The following is a 24,142-nucleotide window of genomic DNA, read 5'->3' as shown; positions in this document are numbered from 1 at the left end:
TTAAACACATTAGTCCCCTACCAACTCTAGCTACATGGCCCTCAAATGCACTACATGAAATTAAAATTGAGATCAATGAAAATATTATAGCATACTATAATATAATAATCGTTTTTGGTTGTGTACGTTGTTGTAAATATATCATTAATGTGGTTCAAGATTTGAAGAAATCAGCAGCTCATGTGATTATGTTTCTGCAACTATATATCATGAAGAGGGAAAAAAAGGGACACACTGACTTGTGATGAAGAATTTCACATGATCCTGTGTTTCAATAATTAATTGATAGTATTTCAATAATTGATAATTGATGCGTCGTTTTACACCAAAAATATCCGGCAGTCAGCCGGTATGCCCACACTGCGCAGACAGCAGTAAGCAAAATCGTCTCCCAAGGGACTGGCGAGAATTTCTCTAATTAAAGTCTGCAAAGTAACCACGAAATTTTGAGAAGAAAATATAGAAAATACTAAACTTAAAATTAAATAAATAAAATCCGAATAAACCAATTTTTCCAATTAACTAAAAGATGAATAAAAATTCCAACAATTAATAAAAGAATTCCAGCAATCAATTAAGTCCACCCTAGCTCAATTATTCCGATCATCGATGCAAAAATAACTTTAAATTATGCAAACAAACCAGTTATAACCACCGAAGACGCTTCTGACGTGATCTTATTTCTCCTTAATTATTCGATAATCAGGAAGACGCTTCACTAATTACTACCCTAATCGACTGACAACCGTAAGAGACGCTCTATAGGTTTAATGAGCCGACAGCATTAATATTTAGAGAAACCCGATTCAAAACCAATAAACTCTGACGCAGGATTATTGAATTAAGACTGCTTTTCCCTTGACCCTGATGTGTCAATTTACCACTAATCAAACCTAAACCACAATTACGGATGGCCGGTTCAATTGGCTATATAATTAATTCTAACCCAATAAATATTTGCAACTATCTAATGGATCAAAACAATTAATATCATTAAACATGGAGAATCGCAGATGCAAGCATAAAAATAAAGTATAAGAACAATTAGATCTCACAGAATAATTTCGCTAGTGCTTCCCTAATCAATGCCGGAATATAGAAATTTAGCTAGAACTCATAATAAAAATAAATCAAACAAAATAAATAATTAATTGCAAAGGAAAGATGAAGGAATAAAACTTGAATTGAGAACTCCAAATTTGCATCCACAATTTTGCTTCAAAGTTGCCGTCTGGAATGGTGTATTGTGATATCTCCAAAAACAAAGTCCCTCCCAAATTGATCTCTAGCTAATATATATATAACTAAGGAAAAATCAAAACCTACTAACCTAGTCTAAATAGGCAACTAAAAAAAGTAACGTAAAGTCCACAAAAACAAACTAATGGACTACTAGCTAATTAACTAACTTAAAATCAGTCCAAATCAAACATGGTGGCCCAGCATGTCTTTCTTTTCGGCACTTTAGCCTTCAATCCATGCAATCAATTCACGCCCAGGCAGAATGGGCACACCGCACGGCAGACGTGCACAACTTCCTCTTCACACAGCTTCACGACTTCAAAACTCTTCTCAAAATCAATACTTTTCTCCAAAACCTATCAAATACCATAAACATTTATATAAGACCATAATTCATATCCAAAGACGATATTTAACACAAATTAAACATAGAAACCACACCAAAATCCCCCAAATAAATGCGTATAAATACGCCCAATCAAATCCCCCCACACTTAAACAAAGCTCGCCCTCGAGCACCAAAAAGAACAAAACGACAGGGAAGGAACAAAAGAAGACTCAAAACAGCAAAAAACAAAGCTTTGGCAACAATATGATAGATAATACTCAAAGTCTTGATCAAGATACAATCATCCACAAACCACTAATCATGCTCTTGCTCAGAAAATTATGACATGATCTTCATTCAAGTCAAAATTGTGCAAATTCAATCATGTCTCACCAAGTTCACTCAATTTCTCTCAAAAGACAAATATGGACAGAATAGATTCACACAATTCACAACTTTATGCCTTCAAACATAGCTTGCCGTTATGTCATTATCTCCACCAAAATATGGAACCAATGCACAAATATATATATCCCATAGAATCAATGAACTATCTCTCAACACACTAAAATTATAGGAGTACTCATCTTCTCATCTCGTCATAATCTAGTGCATTCACATGTTTTCAAGGGACAAAAGTAGGCTAAAACAGGCTAAGGCTCAATATATGTGAGTTTTCATCAAACAAAAAGGAGCAAATTAGGCACAAACGGGCTCACTAAGGGAATAGTGAAGTTTCGGATAATATGTTCAGGCCAAACAATGGTTATTCCTAAATGCCTTAATCATTTTCATGCATTAAATTCTCAAACTCAGTCTTGACTATGGCAACAAGGCAAACCAGAAATTCGGCATTGAAGTTCGAATCAATCACTCATCAAAGAAACAATTAGAGCTAGTCATGTGTGCTCATTAGGGCTCAATCCTCACAATTTAGTAGGCTTCAAGTATTTTGATCAAATTTTGCACGTTTTTCTCATACAAGAATACCTACGAACATATGCATAATTCCATCACAAGAGCAACAGCCTATCATACCAAATCCAATATCCTAATCTCAACTCTTCACATCATCCATCATAATATTGCCAAAGGACTCGAAACTGACTCGAAAACCAACATAGCAACAAAGCAAAGACACACAAAACAAAGACACCCCCCACACTTGGACAACACAATGTCCTCATTGTGTGAGAGTATGACAGACCAAAACAGAAACAACAGCAGACAACTAAAAGAAATAGAAGTTTCAAAAATGAAAAGCAAAAAAAGAGAGAAACTTCCCTGAACTGGTAGTACGAAACCGAAAATGGCGGCTGTTGTGGTGGAGCGACTCCGGTGGTGCGGAGTGGCGCGCCGACGCCGGAAGAGGAGTGGACGGACGGAGCAGCGGTGGAATGGAGGGGGTGGTGTTTGGGGAAACCAAATTGAGGGAATTTTGACTTTAGTCAAAAATCCTAGTTCCAGAATTTGCACCTTGGCCCCCAACTTTTCAGAAACTGGAGGGTAACCCCCAAACCTGCGAAATTGACCAAAACACACCCCAAGTTTTTTTTTTAATAGAAAAAAAAAACGAAAATAAACAAAACTACATTTTTCTTCTTTTTTTATTTTTTTTATTATTTTTTTTATTTTTTTATTTTTATTTTTTTATTTTTTATTTTTTATTTTTTTTTAAAAGAGAAAAAAAAAACGAAAATAAACAAAACAAGGGCAAGAAAAATCGGGTTGCCTCCCGATGAGCGCCTTTATTTAACGTCCCTGGCTGGACAGAAAAGAAGTTCAAAAATCCTTAGACAATGGTTGGAGACGTCAGGCTGAGCGCATTGAACGACTCCATCTCGACTCCAGCATAGTATGGCTTGAGTAATTGTCCATTAACCTTAAAACACTTTCGTGTTTCGAGGCTTTGGATTTCCACAGCTCCATGAGGACTCACACTAACAACTTCAAACGGGCCCAACCAACGAGATTTCAATTTTCCTGGCATAATCCTTAAGCGTGCGTTAAACAAGAGAACCTTCTGCCCAACTTCAAAGGATTTCCTTCGAATGTATTTGTCATGTAGAAATTTGGTTCGTTCCTTGTAACGACTTGCATGATCATACGCCTCCAATCGAATCTCCTCTAATTCTTGCAGTTGAAATTTTCGCTCTTTGCCAACAACTTTCTCATCTAAACAGAATTCCTTCACGGCCCAAAAAGCTTTATGCTCCATCTCAACAGGTAGATGACATTGCTTCCCAAAAATCAGCCTGTACGGAGACATACCAATCGGTGACTTGAATGCAGTGCGGTATGCCCATACCGCATCGTCCAGTCTCAAACTCCAATCCTTTCGTCTCGGGTTGACTGTTTTCTCAAGGATGCTCTTGATTTCTCGGTTAGAAACTTCAGCCTGGCCGTTGGATTGTGGATGATATGCCGTGGCAACTCGATGGTGGACTCCATATTTCTTGAAAAGTGCTTCCAAAGTGCGGTTGCAAAAGTGAGTTCCTTGATCGCTAATGATGGCACGTGGCACTCCAAATCTGTTAAAAATATTAGCCTTAAGGAACCCTGCAACAACTTTAGAGTCATTAGTGCGGGTGGCCTTCACTTCCACCCACTTCGAAACATAATCAACAGCCAAAAGGATGTAAGAATTTCCAAAAGAACTAGGAAACGGCCCCATAAAATCCATCCCCCAAACGTCAAAGATTTCACAAACCAAAATAGGGACTTGAGGCATTTCATTGCGAGAAGAGATATTACCTGTTCTTTGGCACTTGTCACAATTTTTGCAGAAGTTGTAAGAATCCTTAAAAATAGTTTTCCAATAAAAACCACAATCAAGAATCTTACGTGCCGTTCTTTTGGGACCAAAGTGACCTCCACAAGCATGAGCATGGCAAAATTTCAAAATGGAATGAATCTCCTCATCAGGGATGCAACGTCGTATCACTTGATCCGCACAAGTCTTCCACAAATAAGGATCATCCCATATGAAGTATTTTGCTTGGCTCCTCAACTTATTCTTACGGGTTGTCTCCATTCCCTTAGGAAAAACTCCAGCAGTTAGAAAATTAACCAAATCAGCATACCAGGGAGTGTTACCGTCGATGTGCAGCAGCTGTTCGTCTGGAAAGTCGTCTGGTATGGGCATACCGTCCGACACAGTCTGCAGTCTGCTCAGATGGTCAGCTACCAAGTTCTCGGCTCCCTTTTTATCTTTAATCTCCAAGTCAAATTCCTGCAAAAGTAGAATCCAACGGATCAAGCGAGGCTTAGATTCTTTCTTAGAGAGCAAATACTTAAGAGCTGCATGGTCAGAGTACACAACAACTTTAGAACCAATCAAATATGATCTAAATTTTTCACAAGCAAAAACGATGGCTAAAAGCTCCTTCTCCGTGGTTGTGTAATTGCATTGAGCCGGGTTGAGAGTTTTGGAAGCATAGTAAATCACATGGCTCTCTTTCCTAACTTTCTGCCCTAGCACTGCTCCAACGGCGTAGTCGCTTGCATCGCACATGATTTCAAAAGGTTCTCCCCAAATTGGTGGCTGAATGATGGGGGCAGAAGTGAGTCTACTCTTCAACAAATCAAAGGCCTCCTTGCACTTGTCATCGAACACAAAAGACACATCTTGATGAAGCAACCTAGTGAGGGGTTGAGCAGTCTTTGCGAAGTCTTTTATGAAGCGCCTATAAAAACCTGCATGGCCTAAGAAAGCACGAATCTCTTTCACATTAGAAGGATAAGGTAACTTAACAATCAAATCAATTTTCGCCTTATCAACTTCTACTCCTCTTGCAGAAATCACATGCCCAAGAACAATCCCCTCTCTCACCATGAAATGACATTTCTCAAAGTTCAACACCAAATTAGTGTCGACACATCTTTGCAAAACTTGTTCAAGATTAGTCAAACAATGGTCAAAAGAGTCTCCATGCACAGTAAAATCATCCATGAAAATTTCTATGCAACTCTCAATCATGTCAGAAAATAGACTCATCATACAACGCTGAAAAGTACCAGGAGCATTACATAATCCAAACGGCATACGACGCCATGCAAAAGTGCCAAAAGGACAAGTAAAAGTGGTTTTCTCTTGATCTTCCTGAGCTACAAAAATTTGAAAATATCCAGAGTAGCCATCAAGAAAACAAAAGAATTCCTTACCAGCCAATCGCTCAAGCATCTCATCAATGAAAGGTAATGGAAAATGATCTTTCCTAGTAGCATTATTCAACTTCCTAAAATCAATGCACATACGCCAACCAGTTTGCAACCTCATGGGAATCAACTCATTCTTCTCATTCTTAACCAATTGAAAACCAGACTTCTTAGGAACCACATGAACAGGACTGACCCATGTACTATCAGAAATCGGATAAATAATCCCTAGATCAAGCAATTTAAGAATTTCTTTAAGCACAACTTCTTTCATGACAGGGTTCAATTTTCTTTGAGGGTCCCTAGACGGCTTACTATTAGGCTCAAGTAAGATTCTATGCATGCAAGTAGAGGGACTAATACCTTTGATATCGGCTATAGTCCATCCAATGGCAGATTTATGCATCTTAAGAAGACTTACCAACCTTACCTCTTGTTCTGCACTGAGTTCATTGCTGATGATCACTGGCAGCGTGTCATCCTCTCCTAAAAACACATATTTCAGATGCTGGGGCAGTACCTTCAAGTCCAGCTTTGGTGGCTTCACAACAGAGGGCAAAATCGGTTCTGTGCTGGTCGGTATGGGCATCCTGCTCGACAAGTGCCGAACTGGAATTTCCTCCGTAGAGTACAGCTGCATGATAATCTCTCTAATGGCTTCATTCTCCTCAGTTTTGGTGTTCTCTTCAGTTAGGGAACTGAAAATAACCCGCTCAAGCTCATCCTCCCTGAAATTCTCAACAAATTCCTCAACCAAATGGTCAATAACATCAATCATGAACACAGATTCAGGATCCTCAACATGCTTCATAGCCTCAAAAATATTAAATGTGACAACATCTCCATCAAATTCAAGGCTAAGCATTCCACTATCCACATCAATTTTTGCCTTAGCAGTTTTCATGAATGGTCTCCCTAAAAGAATCAAAGATTGCTTAGCAGAGGCAGAATCATCCATATCAACAATATAAAAATCCACAGGAAAAATCAAATCATTGACCTTGACAAGGACATCCTCAACAACACCTTCGGGATATGCAGTAGACCTATCAGCTAACTGAATGATAACACGAGTGTCTTTCAAAGGTCCTAATTGCAACTCCTTATACACAGAATAAGGCATGACATTTATGGATGCTCCTAAATCTAGCATGGCTCTCTCAACAGTCTTATTACCTATAATGCATGGAATAGTGAACATACCAGGATCTCGACACTTTTGGGGTAATTTTCTTTGCAGAACAGCAGAAACATTCTCACTCACTCGAATTCTCGCATCATTCCCAAACTTCATTTTCTTAGAGCATAACTCTTTTAAAAACTTTGCGTACCTGGGAACTTGCTTAATTGCATCAAGCAAGGGCAAGTTTATTTCTACCTTCTTGAAGATTTCCAGAATATCCTTCTCTTCTTCAATTCTCTTGTTCTGAGCCAACCTAGAAGGAAAAGGTGGTGCAGTCAGTGATTGAGGAATTGAAACCTTAGGTTTTCCACTTACCTTAGAAGAGATAGGCTCGGTGGATTCTGGTGACTTCTCACTAATTGCATCGTCCTTGGCTTCATCGGGCTTTTCTTTGTCCTGCTGCTTAGGCTGTGGCTCAGCTAGAATTCTCCCACTTCTTGTAGTTACAGCACTTGCATTTTCCTTGGGATTCATCTCCGTGACAGAAGGAAGTCGGCCTTGATTCGCCTGCAGCTTGTTCACCTGAGTGGCTAACTGCGTGATTTGTGTGCCCATATTACTCAACGCTGCCTGAGTTTCATGCTGGAATGCCTGCTGACTTTGCACCAAATTCTTCACAATTTCACTGCTCTGGGCGAGGCTCTTCATGATATCGTTCATATTGGGTGCAGAACTCGGTGCAGAACGTGCGGTATGGGCATACTGTCCAGCCTGCGGCGGATTCGGCGCGTACATCCCTGGTTCCTGCTGTCTCCACCTAAAATTTGGGTGATTTCTCCACCCTGGATTGTAGGTGTTGGAAAAAGGGTCGTTTCGCCTTTGCCTTTGTGCGTTCATCTCTTGCTCATCAGCGGATCCCATGCACGCTTGCTCAGTATTATTATCCTGCAGAGATGGACATGCATCAGTATGATGATTATTTTCAAAGCAAATTCCACATTGAACGTGTTGAGTTTTAGAGACAGCAAGTCCTCTAACTAAAGAGGTGAGAGCATCAATTCTCTCGTTCATGTTGGAATCTTCTACTTTCTGCACTGGCCTATAACGATCATCATCCTCATCCTCATATTGTTGGCCATTTGAAACCATGTCAACGATGAGTTGCTTTGCTTCATCCAAAGTTTTATTGGTCAAGCTTCCACCACAAGCAGCGTCAACAATTTTCCTATCAAAAGAAGACATACCACGATAAAAATAGTTAGTAAGCAATTGGTAGTCAGAAAATCCATGATCAGGACACTTGCGACATAGCTGTTGGAATCTCTCCCAATAATCGGCTAAACTCTCCGCCTTCTTCTGTTTAATGCTGCTAATGGCCATTCTCAAATTTGCAGCTCTGGACTCAGGAAAGAATTTTCGCAAGAATTGTTCTTCTAAATCTCCCCAAATTCTAATCGAACCAGGAGGAAGATCAAAAAGCCAATCTCTCGCTCTACCCTGCAAAGTATGAGAAAAAGTCAATAGCCTCAAATTATTTTCAGTAAAACCATGAGGGCGTAGAGTTGAGCAAACTAGATCAAATTCAGCCAGATGCTTGTGTGCACTCTCTCCAGGTAAATCACCGAATTTGGGTAGCACTTGAATGAAACCAGGCCGTATTTCAGCGTTGCCATTAATGGCAGGAAGGACAATGCACAAAGGGCGATTGCTTCTATGACGGCCTAACTCTCTGATCAGTTGAGGTGGTTCCTGTCGAGGATCAACGATCTCTCTATCATTCTCCTCATCCCTATTATTACGGTCACCCATTGGATCTTTAATTTCTTCTTTATCCTCAAGACTCGGTGGAGCAGAATTGGATCTCTTTTTCCACTCCTTAGCTTGCTTCTTCAACTTTCGTGCAGTCTTCTCGATTTCTGGATCAAAAACTAATACGCCTGTACGAGAAGAACGGGGCATAAAAAAAATAAAATAACTAAAAATAAAAGACAGACTGAAATCAGTAAAATCCTGCTTAAAACCATCCCCGGCAACGGCGCCAAAATTTGATGCGTCGTTTTACACCAAAAATATCCGGCAGTCAGCCGGTATGCCCACACTGCGCAGACAGCAGTAAGCAAAATCGTCTCCCAAGGGACTGGCGAGAATTTCTCTAATTAAAGTCTGCAAAGTAACCACGAAATTTTGAGAAGAAAATATAGAAAATACTAAACTTAAAATTAAATAAATAAAATCCGAATAAACCAATTTTTCCAATTAACTAAAAGATGAATAAAAATTCCAACAATTAATAAAAGAATTCCAGCAATCAATTAAGTCCACCCTAGCTCAATTATTCCGATCATCGATGCAAAAATAACTTTAAATTATGCAAACAAACCAGTTATAACCACCGAAGACGCTTCTGACGTGATCTTATTTCTCCTTAATTATTCGATAATCAGGAAGACGCTTCACTAATTACTACCCTAATCGACTGACAACCGTAAGAGACGCTCTATAGGTTTAATGAGCCGACAGCATTAATATTTAGAGAAACCCGATTCAAAACCAATAAACTCTGACGCAGGATTATTGAATTAAGACTGCTTTTCCCTTGACCCTGATGTGTCAATTTACCACTAATCAAACCTAAACCACAATTACGGATGGCCGGTTCAATTGGCTATATAATTAATTCTAACCCAATAAATATTTGCAACTATCTAATGGATCAAAACAATTAATATCATTAAACATGGAGAATCGCAGATGCAAGCATAAAAATAAAGTATAAGAACAATTAGATCTCACAGAATAATTTCGCTAGTGCTTCCCTAATCAATGCCGGAATATAGAAATTTAGCTAGAACTCATAATAAAAATAAATCAAACAAAATAAATAATTAATTGCAAAGGAAAGATGAAGGAATAAAACTTGAATTGAGAACTCCAAATTTGCATCCACAATTTTGCTTCAAAGTTGCCGTCTGGAATGGTGTATTGTGATATCTCCAAAAACAAAGTCCCTCCCAAATTGATCTCTAGCTAATATATATATAACTAAGGAAAAATCAAAACCTACTAACCTAGTCTAAATAGGCAACTAAAAAAAGTAACGTAAAGTCCACAAAAACAAACTAATGGACTACTAGCTAATTAACTAACTTAAAATCAGTCCAAATCAAACATGGTGGCCCAGCATGTCTTTCTTTTCGGCACTTTAGCCTTCAATCCATGCAATCAATTCACGCCCAGGCAGAATGGGCACACCGCACGGCAGACGTGCACAACTTCCTCTTCACACAGCTTCACGACTTCAAAACTCTTCTCAAAATCAATACTTTTCTCCAAAACCTATCAAATACCATAAACATTTATATAAGACCATAATTCATATCCAAAGACGATATTTAACACAAATTAAACATAGAAACCACACCAAAATCCCCCAAATAAATGCGTATAAATACGCCCAATCAAATCCCCCCACACTTAAACAAAGCTCGCCCTCGAGCACCAAAAAGAACAAAACGACAGGGAAGGAACAAAAGAAGACTCAAAACAGCAAAAAACAAAGCTTTGGCAACAATATGATAGATAATACTCAAAGTCTTGATCAAGATACAATCATCCACAAACCACTAATCATGCTCTTGCTCAGAAAATTATGACATGATCTTCATTCAAGTCAAAATTGTGCAAATTCAATCATGTCTCACCAAGTTCACTCAATTTCTCTCAAAAGACAAATATGGACAGAATAGATTCACACAATTCACAACTTTATGCCTTCAAACATAGCTTGCCGTTATGTCATTATCTCCACCAAAATATGGAACCAATGCACAAATATATATATCCCATAGAATCAATGAACTATCTCTCAACACACTAAAATTATAGGAGTACTCATCTTCTCATCTCGTCATAATCTAGTGCATTCACATGTTTTCAAGGGACAAAAGTAGGCTAAAACAGGCTAAGGCTCAATATATGTGAGTTTTCATCAAACAAAAAGGAGCAAATTAGGCACAAACGGGCTCACTAAGGGAATAGTGAAGTTTCGGATAATATGTTCAGGCCAAACAATGGTTATTCCTAAATGCCTTAATCATTTTCATGCATTAAATTCTCAAACTCAGTCTTGACTATGGCAACAAGGCAAACCAGAAATTCGGCATTGAAGTTCGAATCAATCACTCATCAAAGAAACAATTAGAGCTAGTCATGTGTGCTCATTAGGGCTCAATCCTCACAATTTAGTAGGCTTCAAGTATTTTGATCAAATTTTGCACGTTTTTCTCATACAAGAATACCTACGAACATATGCATAATTCCATCACAAGAGCAACAGCCTATCATACCAAATCCAATATCCTAATCTCAACTCTTCACATCATCCATCATAATATTGCCAAAGGACTCGAAACTGACTCGAAAACCAACATAGCAACAAAGCAAAGACACACAAAACAAAGACACCCCCCACACTTGGACAACACAATGTCCTCATTGTGTGAGAGTATGACAGACCAAAACAGAAACAACAGCAGACAACTAAAAGAAATAGAAGTTTCAAAAATGAAAAGCAAAAAAAGAGAGAAACTTCCCTGAACTGGTAGTACGAAACCGAAAATGGCGGCTGTTGTGGTGGAGCGACTCCGGTGGTGCGGAGTGGCGCGCCGACGCCGGAAGAGGAGTGGACGGACGGAGCAGCGGTGGAATGGAGGGGGTGGTGTTTGGGGAAACCAAATTGAGGGAATTTTGACTTTAGTCAAAAATCCTAGTTCCAGAATTTGCACCTTGGCCCCCAACTTTTCAGAAACTGGAGGGTAACCCCCAAACCTGCGAAATTGACCAAAACACACCCCAAGTTTTTTTTTTTAATAGAAAAAAAAAACGAAAATAAACAAAACTACATTTTTCTTCTTTTTTTATTTTTTTTATTATTTTTTTTATTTTTTTATTTTTATTTTTTTATTTTTTATTTTTATTTTTTTTTAAAAAGAGAAAAAAAAAACGAAAATAAACAAAACAAGGGCAAGAAAAATCGGGTTGCCTCCCGATGAGCGCCTTTATTTAACGTCCCTGGCTGGACAGAAAAGAAGTTCAAAAATCCTTAGACAATGGTTGGAGACGTCAGGCTGAGCGCATTGAACGACTCCATCTCGACTCCAGCATAGTATGGCTTGAGTAATTGTCCATTAACCTTAAAACACTTTCGTGTTTCGAGGCTTTGGATTTCCACAGCTCCATGAGGACTCACACTAACAACTTCAAACGGGCCCAACCAACGAGATTTCAATTTTCCTGGCATAATCCTTAAGCGTGCGTTAAACAAGAGAACCTTCTGCCCAACTTCAAAGGATTTCCTTCGAATGTATTTGTCATGTAGAAATTTGGTTCGTTCCTTGTAACGACTTGCATGATCATACGCCTCCAATCGAATCTCCTCTAATTCTTGCAGTTGAAATTTTCGCTCTTTGCCAACAACTTTCTCATCTAAACAGAATTCCTTCACGGCCCAAAAAGCTTTATGCTCCATCTCAACAGGTAGATGACATTGCTTCCCAAAAATCAGCCTGTACGGAGACATACCAATCGGTGACTTGAATGCAGTGCGGTATGCCCATACCGCATCGTCCAGTCTCAAACTCCAATCCTTTCGTCTCGGGTTGACTGTTTTCTCAAGGATGCTCTTGATTTCTCGGTTAGAAACTTCAGCCTGGCCGTTGGATTGTGGATGATATGCCGTGGCAACTCGATGGTGGACTCCATATTTCTTGAAAAGTGCTTCCAAAGTGCGGTTGCAAAAGTGAGTTCCTTGATCGCTAATGATGGCACGTGGCACTCCAAATCTGTTAAAAATATTAGCCTTAAGGAACCCTGCAACAACTTTAGAGTCATTAGTGCGGGTGGCCTTCACTTCCACCCACTTCGAAACATAATCAACAGCCAAAAGGATGTAAGAATTTCCAAAAGAACTAGGAAACGGCCCCATAAAATCCATCCCCCAAACGTCAAAGATTTCACAAACCAAAATAGGGACTTGAGGCATTTCATTGCGAGAAGAGATATTACCTGTTCTTTGGCACTTGTCACAATTTTTGCAGAAGTTGTAAGAATCCTTAAAAATAGTTTTCCAATAAAAACCACAATCAAGAATCTTACGTGCCGTTCTTTTGGGACCAAAGTGACCTCCACAAGCATGAGCATGGCAAAATTTCAAAATGGAATGAATCTCCTCATCAGGGATGCAACGTCGTATCACTTGATCCGCACAAGTCTTCCACAAATAAGGATCATCCCATATGAAGTATTTTGCTTGGCTCCTCAACTTATTCTTACGGGTTGTCTCCATTCCCTTAGGAAAAACTCCAGCAGTTAGAAAATTAACCAAATCAGCATACCAGGGAGTGTTACCGTCGATGTGCAGCAGCTGTTCGTCTGGAAAGTCGTCTGGTATGGGCATACCGTCCGACACAGTCTGCAGTCTGCTCAGATGGTCAGCTACCAAGTTCTCGGCTCCCTTTTTATCTTTAATCTCCAAGTCAAATTCCTGCAAAAGTAGAATCCAACGGATCAAGCGAGGCTTAGATTCTTTCTTAGAGAGCAAATACTTAAGAGCTGCATGGTCAGAGTACACAACAACTTTAGAACCAATCAAATATGATCTAAATTTTTCACAAGCAAAAACGATGGCTAAAAGCTCCTTCTCCGTGGTTGTGTAATTGCATTGAGCCGGGTTGAGAGTTTTGGAAGCATAGTAAATCACATGGCTCTCTTTCCTAACTTTCTGCCCTAGCACTGCTCCAACGGCGTAGTCGCTTGCATCGCACATGATTTCAAAAGGTTCTCCCCAAATTGGTGGCTGAATGATGGGGGCAGAAGTGAGTCTACTCTTCAACAAATCAAAGGCCTCCTTGCACTTGTCATCGAACACAAAAGACACATCTTGATGAAGCAACCTAGTGAGGGGTTGAGCAGTCTTTGCGAAGTCTTTTATGAAGCGCCTATAAAAACCTGCATGGCCTAAGAAAGCACGAATCTCTTTCACATTAGAAGGATAAGGTAACTTAACAATCAAATCAATTTTCGCCTTATCAACTTCTACTCCTCTTGCAGAAATCACATGCCCAAGAACAATCCCCTCTCTCACCATGAAATGACATTTCTCAAAGTTCAACACCAAATTAGTGTCGACACATCTTTGCAAAACTTGTTCAAGATTAGTCAAACAATGGTCAAAAGAGTCTCCATGCACAGTAAAATCATCCATGAAAATTTCTATGCAACTCTCAATCATGTCAGAAAATAGACTCATCATACAACGCTGAAAAGTACCAGGAGCATTACATAATCCAAACGGCATACGACGCCATGCAAAAGTGCCAAAAGGACAAGTAAAAGTGGTTTTCTCTTGATCTTCCTGAGCTACAAAAATTTGAAAATATCCAGAGTAGCCATCAAGAAAACAAAAGAATTCCTTACCAGCCAATCGCTCAAGCATCTCATCAATGAAAGGTAATGGAAAATGATCTTTCCTAGTAGCATTATTCAACTTCCTAAAATCAATGCACATACGCCAACCAGTTTGCAACCTCATGGGAATCAACTCATTCTTCTCATTCTTAACCAATTGAAAACCAGACTTCTTAGGAACCACATGAACAGGACTGACCCATGTACTATCAGAAATCGGATAAATAATCCCTAGATCAAGCAATTTAAGAATTTCTTTAAGCACAACTTCTTTCATGACAGGGTTCAATTTTCTTTGAGGGTCCCTAGACGGCTTACTATTAGGCTCAAGTAAGATTCTATGCATGCAAGTAGAGGGACTAATACCTTTGATATCGGCTATAGTCCATCCAATGGCAGATTTATGCATCTTAAGAAGACTTACCAACCTTACCTCTTGTTCTGCACTGAGTTCATTGCTGATGATCACTGGCAGCGTGTCATCCTCTCCTAAAAACACATATTTCAGATGCTGGGGCAGTACCTTCAAGTCCAGCTTTGGTGGCTTCACAACAGAGGGCAAAATCGGTTCTGTGCTGGTCGGTATGGGCATCCTGCTCGACAAGTGCCGAACTGGAATTTCCTCCGTAGAGTACAGCTGCATGATAATCTCTCTAATGGCTTCATTCTCCTCAGTTTTGGTGTTCTCTTCAGTTAGGGAACTGAAAATAACCCGCTCAAGCTCATCCTCCCTGAAATTCTCAACAAATTCCTCAACCAAATGGTCAATAACATCAATCATGAACACAGATTCAGGATCCTCAACATGCTTCATAGCCTCAAAAATATTAAATGTGACAACATCTCCATCAAATTCAAGGCTAAGCATTCCACTATCCACATCAATTTTTGCCTTAGCAGTTTTCATGAATGGTCTCCCTAAAAGAATCAAAGATTGCTTAGCAGAGGCAGAATCATCCATATCAACAATATAAAAATCCACAGGAAAAATCAAATCATTGACCTTGACAAGGACATCCTCAACAACACCTTCGGGATATGCAGTAGACCTATCAGCTAACTGAATGATAACACGAGTGTCTTTCAAAGGTCCTAATTGCAACTCCTTATACACAGAATAAGGCATGACATTTATGGATGCTCCTAAATCTAGCATGGCTCTCTCAACAGTCTTATTACCTATAATGCATGGAATAGTGAACATACCAGGATCTCGACACTTTTGGGGTAATTTTCTTTGCAGAACAGCAGAAACATTCTCACTCACTCGAATTCTCGCATCATTCCCAAACTTCATTTTCTTAGAGCATAACTCTTTTAAAAACTTTGCGTACCTGGGAACTTGCTTAATTGCATCAAGCAAGGGCAAGTTTATTTCTACCTTCTTGAAGATTTCCAGAATATCCTTCTCTTCTTCAATTCTCTTGTTCTGAGCCAACCTAGAAGGAAAAGGTGGTGCAGTCAGTGATTGAGGAATTGAAACCTTAGGTTTTCCACTTACCTTAGAAGAGATAGGCTCGGTGGATTCTGGTGACTTCTCACTAATTGCATCGTCCTTGGCTTCATCGGGCTTTTCTTTGTCCTGCTGCTTAGGCTGTGGCTCAGCTAGAATTCTCCCACTTCTTGTAGTTACAGCACTTGCATTTTCCTTGGGATTCATCTCCGTGACAGAAGGAAGTCGGCCTTGATTCGCCTGCAGCTTGTTCACCTGAGTGGCTAACTGCGTGATTTGTGTGCCCATATTACTCAACGCTGCCTGAGTTTCATGCTGGAATGCCTGCTGACTTTGCACCAAATTCTTCACAATTTCACTGCTCTGGGCGAGGCTCTTCATGATATCGTTCATATTGGGTGCAGAACTCGGTGCAGAACGTGCGGTATGGGCATACTGTCCAGCCTGCGGCGGATTCGGCGCGTACATCCCTGGTTCCTGCTGTCTCCACCTAAAATTTGGGTGATTTCTCCACCCTGGATTGTAGGTGTTGGAAAAAGGGTCGTTTCGCCTTTGCCTTTGTGCGTTCATCTCTTGCTCATCAGCGGATCCCATGCACGCTTGCTCAGTATTATTATCCTGCAGAGATGGACATGCATCAGTATGATGATTATTTTCAAAGCAAATTCCACATTGAACGTGTTGAGTTTTAGAGACAGCAAGTCCTCTAACTAAAGAGGTGAGAGCATCAATTCTCTCGTTCATGTTGGAATCTTCTACTTTCTGCACTGGCCTATAACGATCATCATCCTCATCCTCATATTGTTGGCCATTTGAAACCATGTCAACGATGAGTTGCTTTGCTTCATCCAAAGTTTTATTGGTCAAGCTTCCACCACAAGCAGCGTCAACAATTTTCCTATCAAAAGAAGACATACCACGATAAAAATAGTTAGTAAGCAATTGGTAGTCAGAAAATCCATGATCAGGACACTTGCGACATAGCTGTTGGAATCTCTCCCAATAATCGGCTAAACTCTCCGCCTTCTTCTGTTTAATGCTGCTAATGGCCATTCTCAAATTTGCAGCTCTGGACTCAGGAAAGAATTTTCGCAAGAATTGTTCTTCTAAATCTCCCCAAATTCTAATCGAACCAGGAGGAAGATCAAAAAGCCAATCTCTCGCTCTACCCTGCAAAGTATGAGAAAAAGTCAATAGCCTCAAATTATTTTCAGTAAAACCATGAGGGCGTAGAGTTGAGCAAACTAGATCAAATTCAGCCAGATGCTTGTGTGCACTCTCTCCAGGTAAATCACCGAATTTGGGTAGCACTTGAATGAAACCAGGCCGTATTTCAGCGTTGCCATTAATGGCAGGAAGGACAATGCACAAAGGGCGATTGCTTCTATGACGGCCTAACTCTCTGATCAGTTGAGGTGGTTCCTGTCGAGGATCAACGATCTCTCTATCATTCTCCTCATCCCTATTATTACGGTCACCCATTGGATCTTTAATTTCTTCTTTATCCTCAAGACTCGGTGGAGCAGAATTGGATCTCTTTTTCCACTCCTTAGCTTGCTTCTTCAACTTTCGTGCAGTCTTCTCGATTTCTGGATCAAAAACTAATACGCCTGTACGAGAAGAACGGGGCATAAAAAAAATAAAATAACTAAAAATAAAAGACAGACTGAAATCAGTAAAATCCTGCTTAAAACCATCCCCGGCAACGGCGCCAAAATTTGATGCGTCGTTTTACACCAAAAATATCCGGCAGTCAGCCGGTATGCCCACACTGCGCAGACAGCAGTAAGCAAAATCGTCTCCCAAGGGACTGGCGAGAATTTCTCTAATTAAAGTCTGCAAAGTAACCACGAAATTTTGAGAAGAAAATATAGAAAATACTAAACTTAAAATTAAATAAATAAAATCCGAATAAACCAATTTTTCCAATTAACTAAAAGATGAATAAAAATTCCAACAATTAATAAAAGAATTCCAGCAATCAATTAAGTCCACCCTAGCTCAATTATTCCGATCATCGATGCAAAAATAACTTTAAATTATGCAAACAAACCAGTTATAACCACCGAAGACGCTTCTGACGTGATCTTATTTCTCCTTAATTATTCGATAATCAGGAAGACGCTTCACTAATTACTACCCTAATCGACTGACAACCGTAAGAGACGCTCTATAGGTTTAATGAGCCGACAGCATTAATATTTAGAGAAACCCGATTCAAAACCAATAAACTCTGACGCAGGATTATTGAATTAAGACTGCTTTTCCCTTGACCCTGATGTGTCAATTTACCACTAATCAAACCTAAACCACAATTACGGATGGCCGGTTCAATTGGCTATATAATTAATTCTAACCCAATAAATATTTGCAACTATCTAATGGATCAAAACAATTAATATCATTAAACATGGAGAATCGCAGATGCAAGCATAAAAATAAAGTATAAGAACAATTAGATCTCACAGAATAATTTCGCTAGTGCTTCCCTAATCAATGCCGGAATATAGAAATTTAGCTAGAACTCATAATAAAAATAAATCAAACAAAATAAATAATTAATTGCAAAGGAAAGATGAAGGAATAAAACTTGAATTGAGAACTCCAAATTTGCATCCACAATTTTGCTTCAAAGTTGCCGTCTGGAATGGTGTATTGTGATATCTCCAAAAACAAAGTCCCTCCCAAATTGATCTCTAGCTAATATATATATAACTAAGGAAAAATCAAAACCTACTAACCTAGTCTAAATAGGCAACTAAAAAAAGTAACGTAAAGTCCACAAAAACAAACTAATGGACTACTAGCTAATTAACTAACTTAAAATCAGTCCAAATCAAACATGGTGGCCCAGCATGTCTTTCTTTTCGGCACTTTAGCCTTCAATCCATGCAATCAATTCACGCCCAGGCAGAATGGGCACACCGCACGGCAGACGTGCACAACTTCCTCTTCACACAGCTTCACGACTTCAAAACTCTTCTCAAAATCAATACTTTTCTCCAAAACCTATCAAATACCATAAACATTTATATAAGACCATAATTCATATCCAAAGACGATATTTAACACAAATTAAACATAGAAACCACACCAAAATCCCCCAAATAAATGCGTATAAATACGCCCAATCAATAATACTAAGTCATGAAAATAAATTTATTTTAGGTGGAAAATAGGCATCAAGGTTTGTTATGTGAGGGCCCTTGTTGCTAGTGTTGGTAGAGTACATAGTTTTACATCACAAATTCTTGTTTTTCTTCATGTGATCACAACTCCTCATGTGATGATCCATTTGCTTAAAATGTGTAAGTGGTTGATAGACAAATCCATGTGATGATTTATTAGCTTTTGTTGCATAGCCACCACATATCCATTTAACTATCAATGTGAATTTCAATGAGATGAGACATTTCTTTTCCACCTATATATATATACAACACATTTCTCATCTTCAACCATCACAACAAGCCTTCTTTAGCTCTCTTCTTGATTTTGATTTCTTTCACAGCTACTTGACTTGAAAGAAAATAAAAAAACTTGTCCTTTCACTTATTTGATTAGTTCGACAATGGCCATTCGCCAGATGCTGAGACGGTCTTTGTCCAGCGAGAGAAGGTCAGCCGAAGTTCCCAAGGGGCATGTTGCTGTCTATGTTGGAGATAATGAAAAGAAGCGGTTTGTTATTCCAGTGGCGTATTTGAACCACCCCTCGTTTCAAGAGTTGTTGTTTCAAGCTGAGGAAGAGTTCGGGTTCAATCACCCGATGGGCGGCCTCACTATCCCTTGCAGTCAAGAATTATTTGTAGATTTCATCTCTTGCTTCAGTTCAAAATGATATGTAGCAATGGTGTTAGGACTAGAATTTTGTAGATTAGAAAATGTATGTATCCAATGGAAATATATAATAGTAGATGAATATACATGAAAAATTTATGGACCAACTTTTAGTGAAAGTTTTTAGAAAGCAAGCACACAATTCAGGGGAATATATTTGTCCAAGAAATCTTATATATCCATCATTTAGCTGAATCCATTAAGAAAAGTCTGCTTGTAAGTTTTTTTTTCTACATTGTTTATCTGCTATGATTTCCAAAATGAATTCGCTATATATTTTTTAACATAATCATTATTTTTGGTGAAATAATAAATAATTTTTAAGATCGCGTGATGGTGAATTCAAACTCGAGACGTAATTGTACAACACATGGACACTTAGCATTATCATTTTCTTATATGAGTTACATCTTCTTTTAGTTTTTGTACTAACTAATGCTTAAAACAGAATCATGTTATGCTCTATTATTTTCTTCGATTAAATAGAATTTATTCTGCTGGTTGCAGAATAAAAAAAGTTCAAACAGTTTTAACATCAGCAGCATATTTCTCCTCTGTTGCAGCAACTTAAAACAAGATGATGAAATGAGGTGAATAATTTGTACATGTATATTGAATTGATCTAAGTATTTGTGTTGGCCCGTCAACAAACTAGCAAAGCCCAATCGATTTCAAACTTGCAGAAACCCGGCCCGGCCCTAAACTTATCCGGGCTGAATACTGTGTTTTTGTGCTGGCCCGAGCCCGTAGCCAAGGTGCGAGGTTCGGGTCAAAAAAATATGGCCCGGTGCAACCCGAAGTCACAGACAAAATTAAGAATAAATACATTATTTATTTAAATAGTATTTGAAGTAATTGAAAAAAGAAAAGTGGAGATGCGGGGGATCGAACCCCGTGCCTCTCGCATGCAAAGCGAGCGCTCTACCATTTGAGCTACATCCCCTTTTTAATCTGAATTCTGATGAAAATTATTGTATTATTAACATGCATGTACGCACAAGTAAACACTAATTTTACCGGGAAGAGTTCAATTTTGAAGTGTGGAGTGAATCAGAGTGAGTGTGAAGGTTTGAAAATCTGGAGTCGACAGAGGAAAGGGCATGTTCTACGTAGAATTAAGATATTTTAATTAGTTCATATTTTAAATTTTAATAAATATATATAGCCTATCCCTATACACAAATTCAAGTGACTAAATAAAAATATTTTAATTAATTTTCTAAAATTTACAACACTTCTACTCCATTTTCAAAAAGTATATAAATATTTGGATGCAGTTGTAATATTGTATTTATTTTATTCAAAAAAAAAAAAAACTTTCTAGTGTATTTCTATATTTTTGTGATATAATTATTTAGATTTCTTATATTATACTATATACTTTTGAAAGTTTTTCATATGTTTAATTTAACCTATATAATTGTCGACCGTGATATACTTTTAATTTAATTTTTCAATTATCAACTTAATTTAATAATTACTGCCATGCATCGCGGAGGGTGAATCTAATTTGATATGGAAAATTGAAGTTTGTGTATCTAAAATTATGGATGAGATTCTCTATTTCACAATTTAAAGTCGTGTTCAATTCTTAATTTTTTATCTAAATTTATTATGTTTTAATATTAGTTTAAGATAATTAACTATAATTTATTATTTCTTTCGAATTTATAGTTATTTTTTGTATATTTATTCAAATTAATAATAGATTATTTCGATTAATTATTTCAAAGTTATTATATGTAAAATTTTAATTTTTAGTGATACATATTAATTAGAATTCAGTATATAATAATATTTTTATATTTATTACAAACACTTATAAAATAGAGAAATTAAGAGTAGTTTCAAAAAAAAAAAAGAGTGAAATACGTGTGTTACACGCTATATTGTGGGACCAAGGATCTCACAAGCTCGAACGAGGGTTTTTCGGGCTGAAGCAACCGCCACGGCAAAGCTTTAATTTTGAGGTAATGTTCGATGATTTGATAGTATGTGTTACTGCTGCGAATAAATCTAGGTAAAATTTTGAGTTGATTTATGTTTCTGAGGTATTGATTTTGTAGACTTGTAGATCTAGATGGATCGACTCAGTGAGTTGCCGGATTCTGTAATATTTCACATATTCTGGTTGTTGCCGATGAGCGATGTTGTTAGAACTACAATTTTATCTAAGAGATGGAAAAACCTCTGGACCACCACCCCCTTCCTCAATTTCGACAATTATACGGTTTCGTTTGATGACACAGATAGGCTAGTAAACTTTGTTAATCAGGCTTTATTGAAGTGGAATGGGGTTAGGGTTCTGAAATTGAAGCTTGATTCGTGGGATGGGCTTCTCGAAGCAGCAATGTTTGGGGAAATTGATTCTTGTTATGGGTTTAATGAATCAAGAGTATCTGGATATATTCATTCGTGGCTGCGTTTTGCCATGTTAAATAAAGTCGAAGAATTATACATGCATATGGAGTTACAGATTGTTTCATTGACTGAATATGATTTTGATTATAAGCTCCAAACATACTGGGTGCCACCGTATGTGTATGAGTGCTCGTCGCTTAAGGTGTTATCGTTGAGACATTGCCTCCTTAGGTTTGATGGGAATGTGCAGTGGAATCAACTCAAGAGTTTAACGATTGATAATGGTTGTGTCGATGAAAATGTGATGAACCTAATATTGTCTGGTAGCCCTCTGTTGGAAGTCTTAATCTTGTCGTTGATTGAAGGATGTGAAAGCTTGTGTATCCGGTCTAGTAGTTTGAAAGTGCTGTCGATTAACAAGTATTTATCCGATGGTGATAGTCATGACTATCTATCTCTGGATTCATTGGCTTCGGAGCTGAGGATTTGGGCCCTGAACCTTGAAAGATTAGAAGTTAAGGGAATTCCATATAGAAAATATTGGTTGATGAATGTCCCATGTTTAAGCCGTGCGACTCTTGGGTTTTATGCTCTGCATTATTTTGATGACGATGATATTGCCTCTCCTGGAAGTGAGACTGAGAACGAGGTACTATTCACCAACAATTTTCTTGGAGATGGATTTTATCAAATTCTTACAACCATCCAACATGTTGAAAACGTCACATTATCGTACTGTTGCATCGAGGTTGGTTTCTTTGAACTATTTTCTATGGCTTACATTTATTATTTATAGATTGATACAAAGTAACAATGGGGATGAAGAGATCACATTTATTCTAATCATGTTTGTTTGATAAAGATTTCATTATTTATTTTATTCAGCATACTTATTGATCTTGTTTTCATAGTTCTAACTGAATGTGCATATCACCTTGGATGGCATGGCGACGTTAGTATGTTTTATTTTGTATCATTGGCTTCTTTACTTAATAATGATATTAGGTCTTATCACTTTTATCAGGCAATAAGCTCCTATCTTTTTTAATGCCTTTATGTAATTTTAAATTTTTTTATGGATTACCTAGTAGATTTTGCTTTGTTTGTGATTAGCTTTGAACCAATTGCAGCACTGCAGCTAGGTAAAATATCAAGCTTCTGACTCGTATGTTAGTATCGTAATAACCATAATAGATGATAAGGAATTATCGACATTCTTTTAGTTTGATTGCATCTAGGGATGGCAACGGGCCGGATCTGAACCGGGTCTGGCCAATACCAGATCCAGATCCGTTTTCATATACCAGATCCGGATCCAGATCCGCGGGTCTGAAAATTTTGGATCCAGATCTGTCAGATCCGCGGATCCGTGGGTCCAGATCCATGGATCTACTATTTCCAAACTCATGGCTGAACGACGGTGGCGCCGCGGCGGTGGAGTCTGGCGGCGAGCCGAACTGGAGTGACAGAGAGGCGGCGGCCGAAGTTCGTGCGGCTGGGTGGACGAAGTGTGCTGCACTGCTGCTGGGCGGACGAAGTGCTGCACTGCTGCTGGGCGGACGAAGTCACCGGCGATGAGAGTTCGTGCGGCTGGGCGGATGTCACGACCGCTCTTGCTAAGGATAGCAAATTCGGGGAAACCGCGACTAAGGGAGGGGATTTAGGAGCTCTGCAACTCCAGGCCCCGACTCCATGAACAGCAGCGGTCGGCGCGACTCCGTGAACAGCAGCAGTCGGCGGTTTCAGGCGAGAAGCTCGCCTTGGTGCTCCACGAGCAGTCAGCGGCAGCAGCTCCACGCGGCGGCCTCGCTGGCGACCGGAACGGCCAGGACGCGGGGAGGAGATGGCCGGAATCGAGCGAGAGAAAGAGAGATGTTGCAGCGTTCTTTCTTGATTGAGAGAGAGAGAGCCGAGCGGCTGTTAAGCGAGAGAGAGAGAGTGAGAAAGAAGAGGCGCAGCTTGTGTGTGTGTTGGGAGGTGTTTGTGTGTGTATATTTAGGTTAGAAAAGGGAGCCGGGTTTGGGCCGGGTTTCAGCCGGGTTTGGGCCGGGTTTCAGCCGGGTTTGGGCCGGGTTTGAGCCGGGTTTGGGCCGAAAATTTTGGGCTTTCTTATTTGGGCCTATTTTAATTTAATTGTTTGGGCCTTATTCAAAGAAAAACATGATAGACTTAATTT

The 24,142-nt window shown here is 38.9% G+C and overlaps 3 protein-coding genes and 1 non-coding gene across 4 annotated transcripts in view; 1 reads left to right on the top strand and 3 right to left on the bottom strand.

Moving 5' to 3' along the window:
* Nucleotides 1-2,937: 2,937 nt before the first annotated feature.
* Nucleotides 2,938-9,841, bottom strand: LOC131005569 (uncharacterized). Its single transcript, XM_057932579.1, has 2 exons — nucleotides 4,484-9,841; nucleotides 2,938-3,979 (listed from the first exon to the last, which is right to left on the bottom strand). Exons 1-2 carry the CDS (start codon nucleotides 8,808-8,810, stop codon nucleotides 3,363-3,365), a joined length of 4,944 nt encoding a protein of 1,647 aa, XP_057788562.1. The 5' UTR covers nucleotides 8,811-9,841; the 3' UTR covers nucleotides 2,938-3,362.
* Nucleotides 9,842-11,906: 2,065 nt separating this feature from the next.
* Nucleotides 11,907-18,431, bottom strand: LOC131005568 (uncharacterized). Its single transcript, XM_057932578.1, has 2 exons — nucleotides 13,074-18,431; nucleotides 11,907-12,569 (listed from the first exon to the last, which is right to left on the bottom strand). Exons 1-2 carry the CDS (start codon nucleotides 17,398-17,400, stop codon nucleotides 11,953-11,955), a joined length of 4,944 nt encoding a protein of 1,647 aa, XP_057788561.1. The 5' UTR covers nucleotides 17,401-18,431; the 3' UTR covers nucleotides 11,907-11,952.
* A 2,044-nt stretch (nucleotides 18,432-20,475) lies between these two features.
* TRNAA-UGC (transfer RNA alanine (anticodon UGC)) lies at nucleotides 20,476-20,548 on the bottom strand. The gene has a single exon. It is a non-coding gene; the product is annotated as a tRNA-Ala (tRNA).
* Nucleotides 20,549-21,468: 920 nt separating this feature from the next.
* The window catches only part of LOC131005561 (putative F-box protein At1g49610), a 42,033-nt gene continuing 39,359 nt past the window's right edge, over nucleotides 21,469-24,142 (top strand). Inside the window, exons 1-2 of the mRNA XM_057932569.1 lie at nucleotides 21,469-21,575; nucleotides 21,672-22,714. Coding sequence (XP_057788552.1) covers nucleotides 21,686-22,714 — 1,029 coding nt within the window. The 5' untranslated portion in view covers nucleotides 21,469-21,575; nucleotides 21,672-21,685. The remainder of the gene's footprint in view (nucleotides 21,576-21,671; nucleotides 22,715-24,142) is intronic.

The sequence above is a fragment of the Salvia miltiorrhiza genome, chromosome 1 (assembly GCF_028751815.1).
Source record: "Salvia miltiorrhiza cultivar Shanhuang (shh) chromosome 1, IMPLAD_Smil_shh, whole genome shotgun sequence".
In the NCBI taxonomy this organism is placed as follows: domain Eukaryota; kingdom Viridiplantae; phylum Streptophyta; class Magnoliopsida; order Lamiales; family Lamiaceae; genus Salvia; species Salvia miltiorrhiza.
Note: the sequence above shows the minus strand (reverse complement) of the source record. Positions and strands in the feature narration are given on the sequence as shown.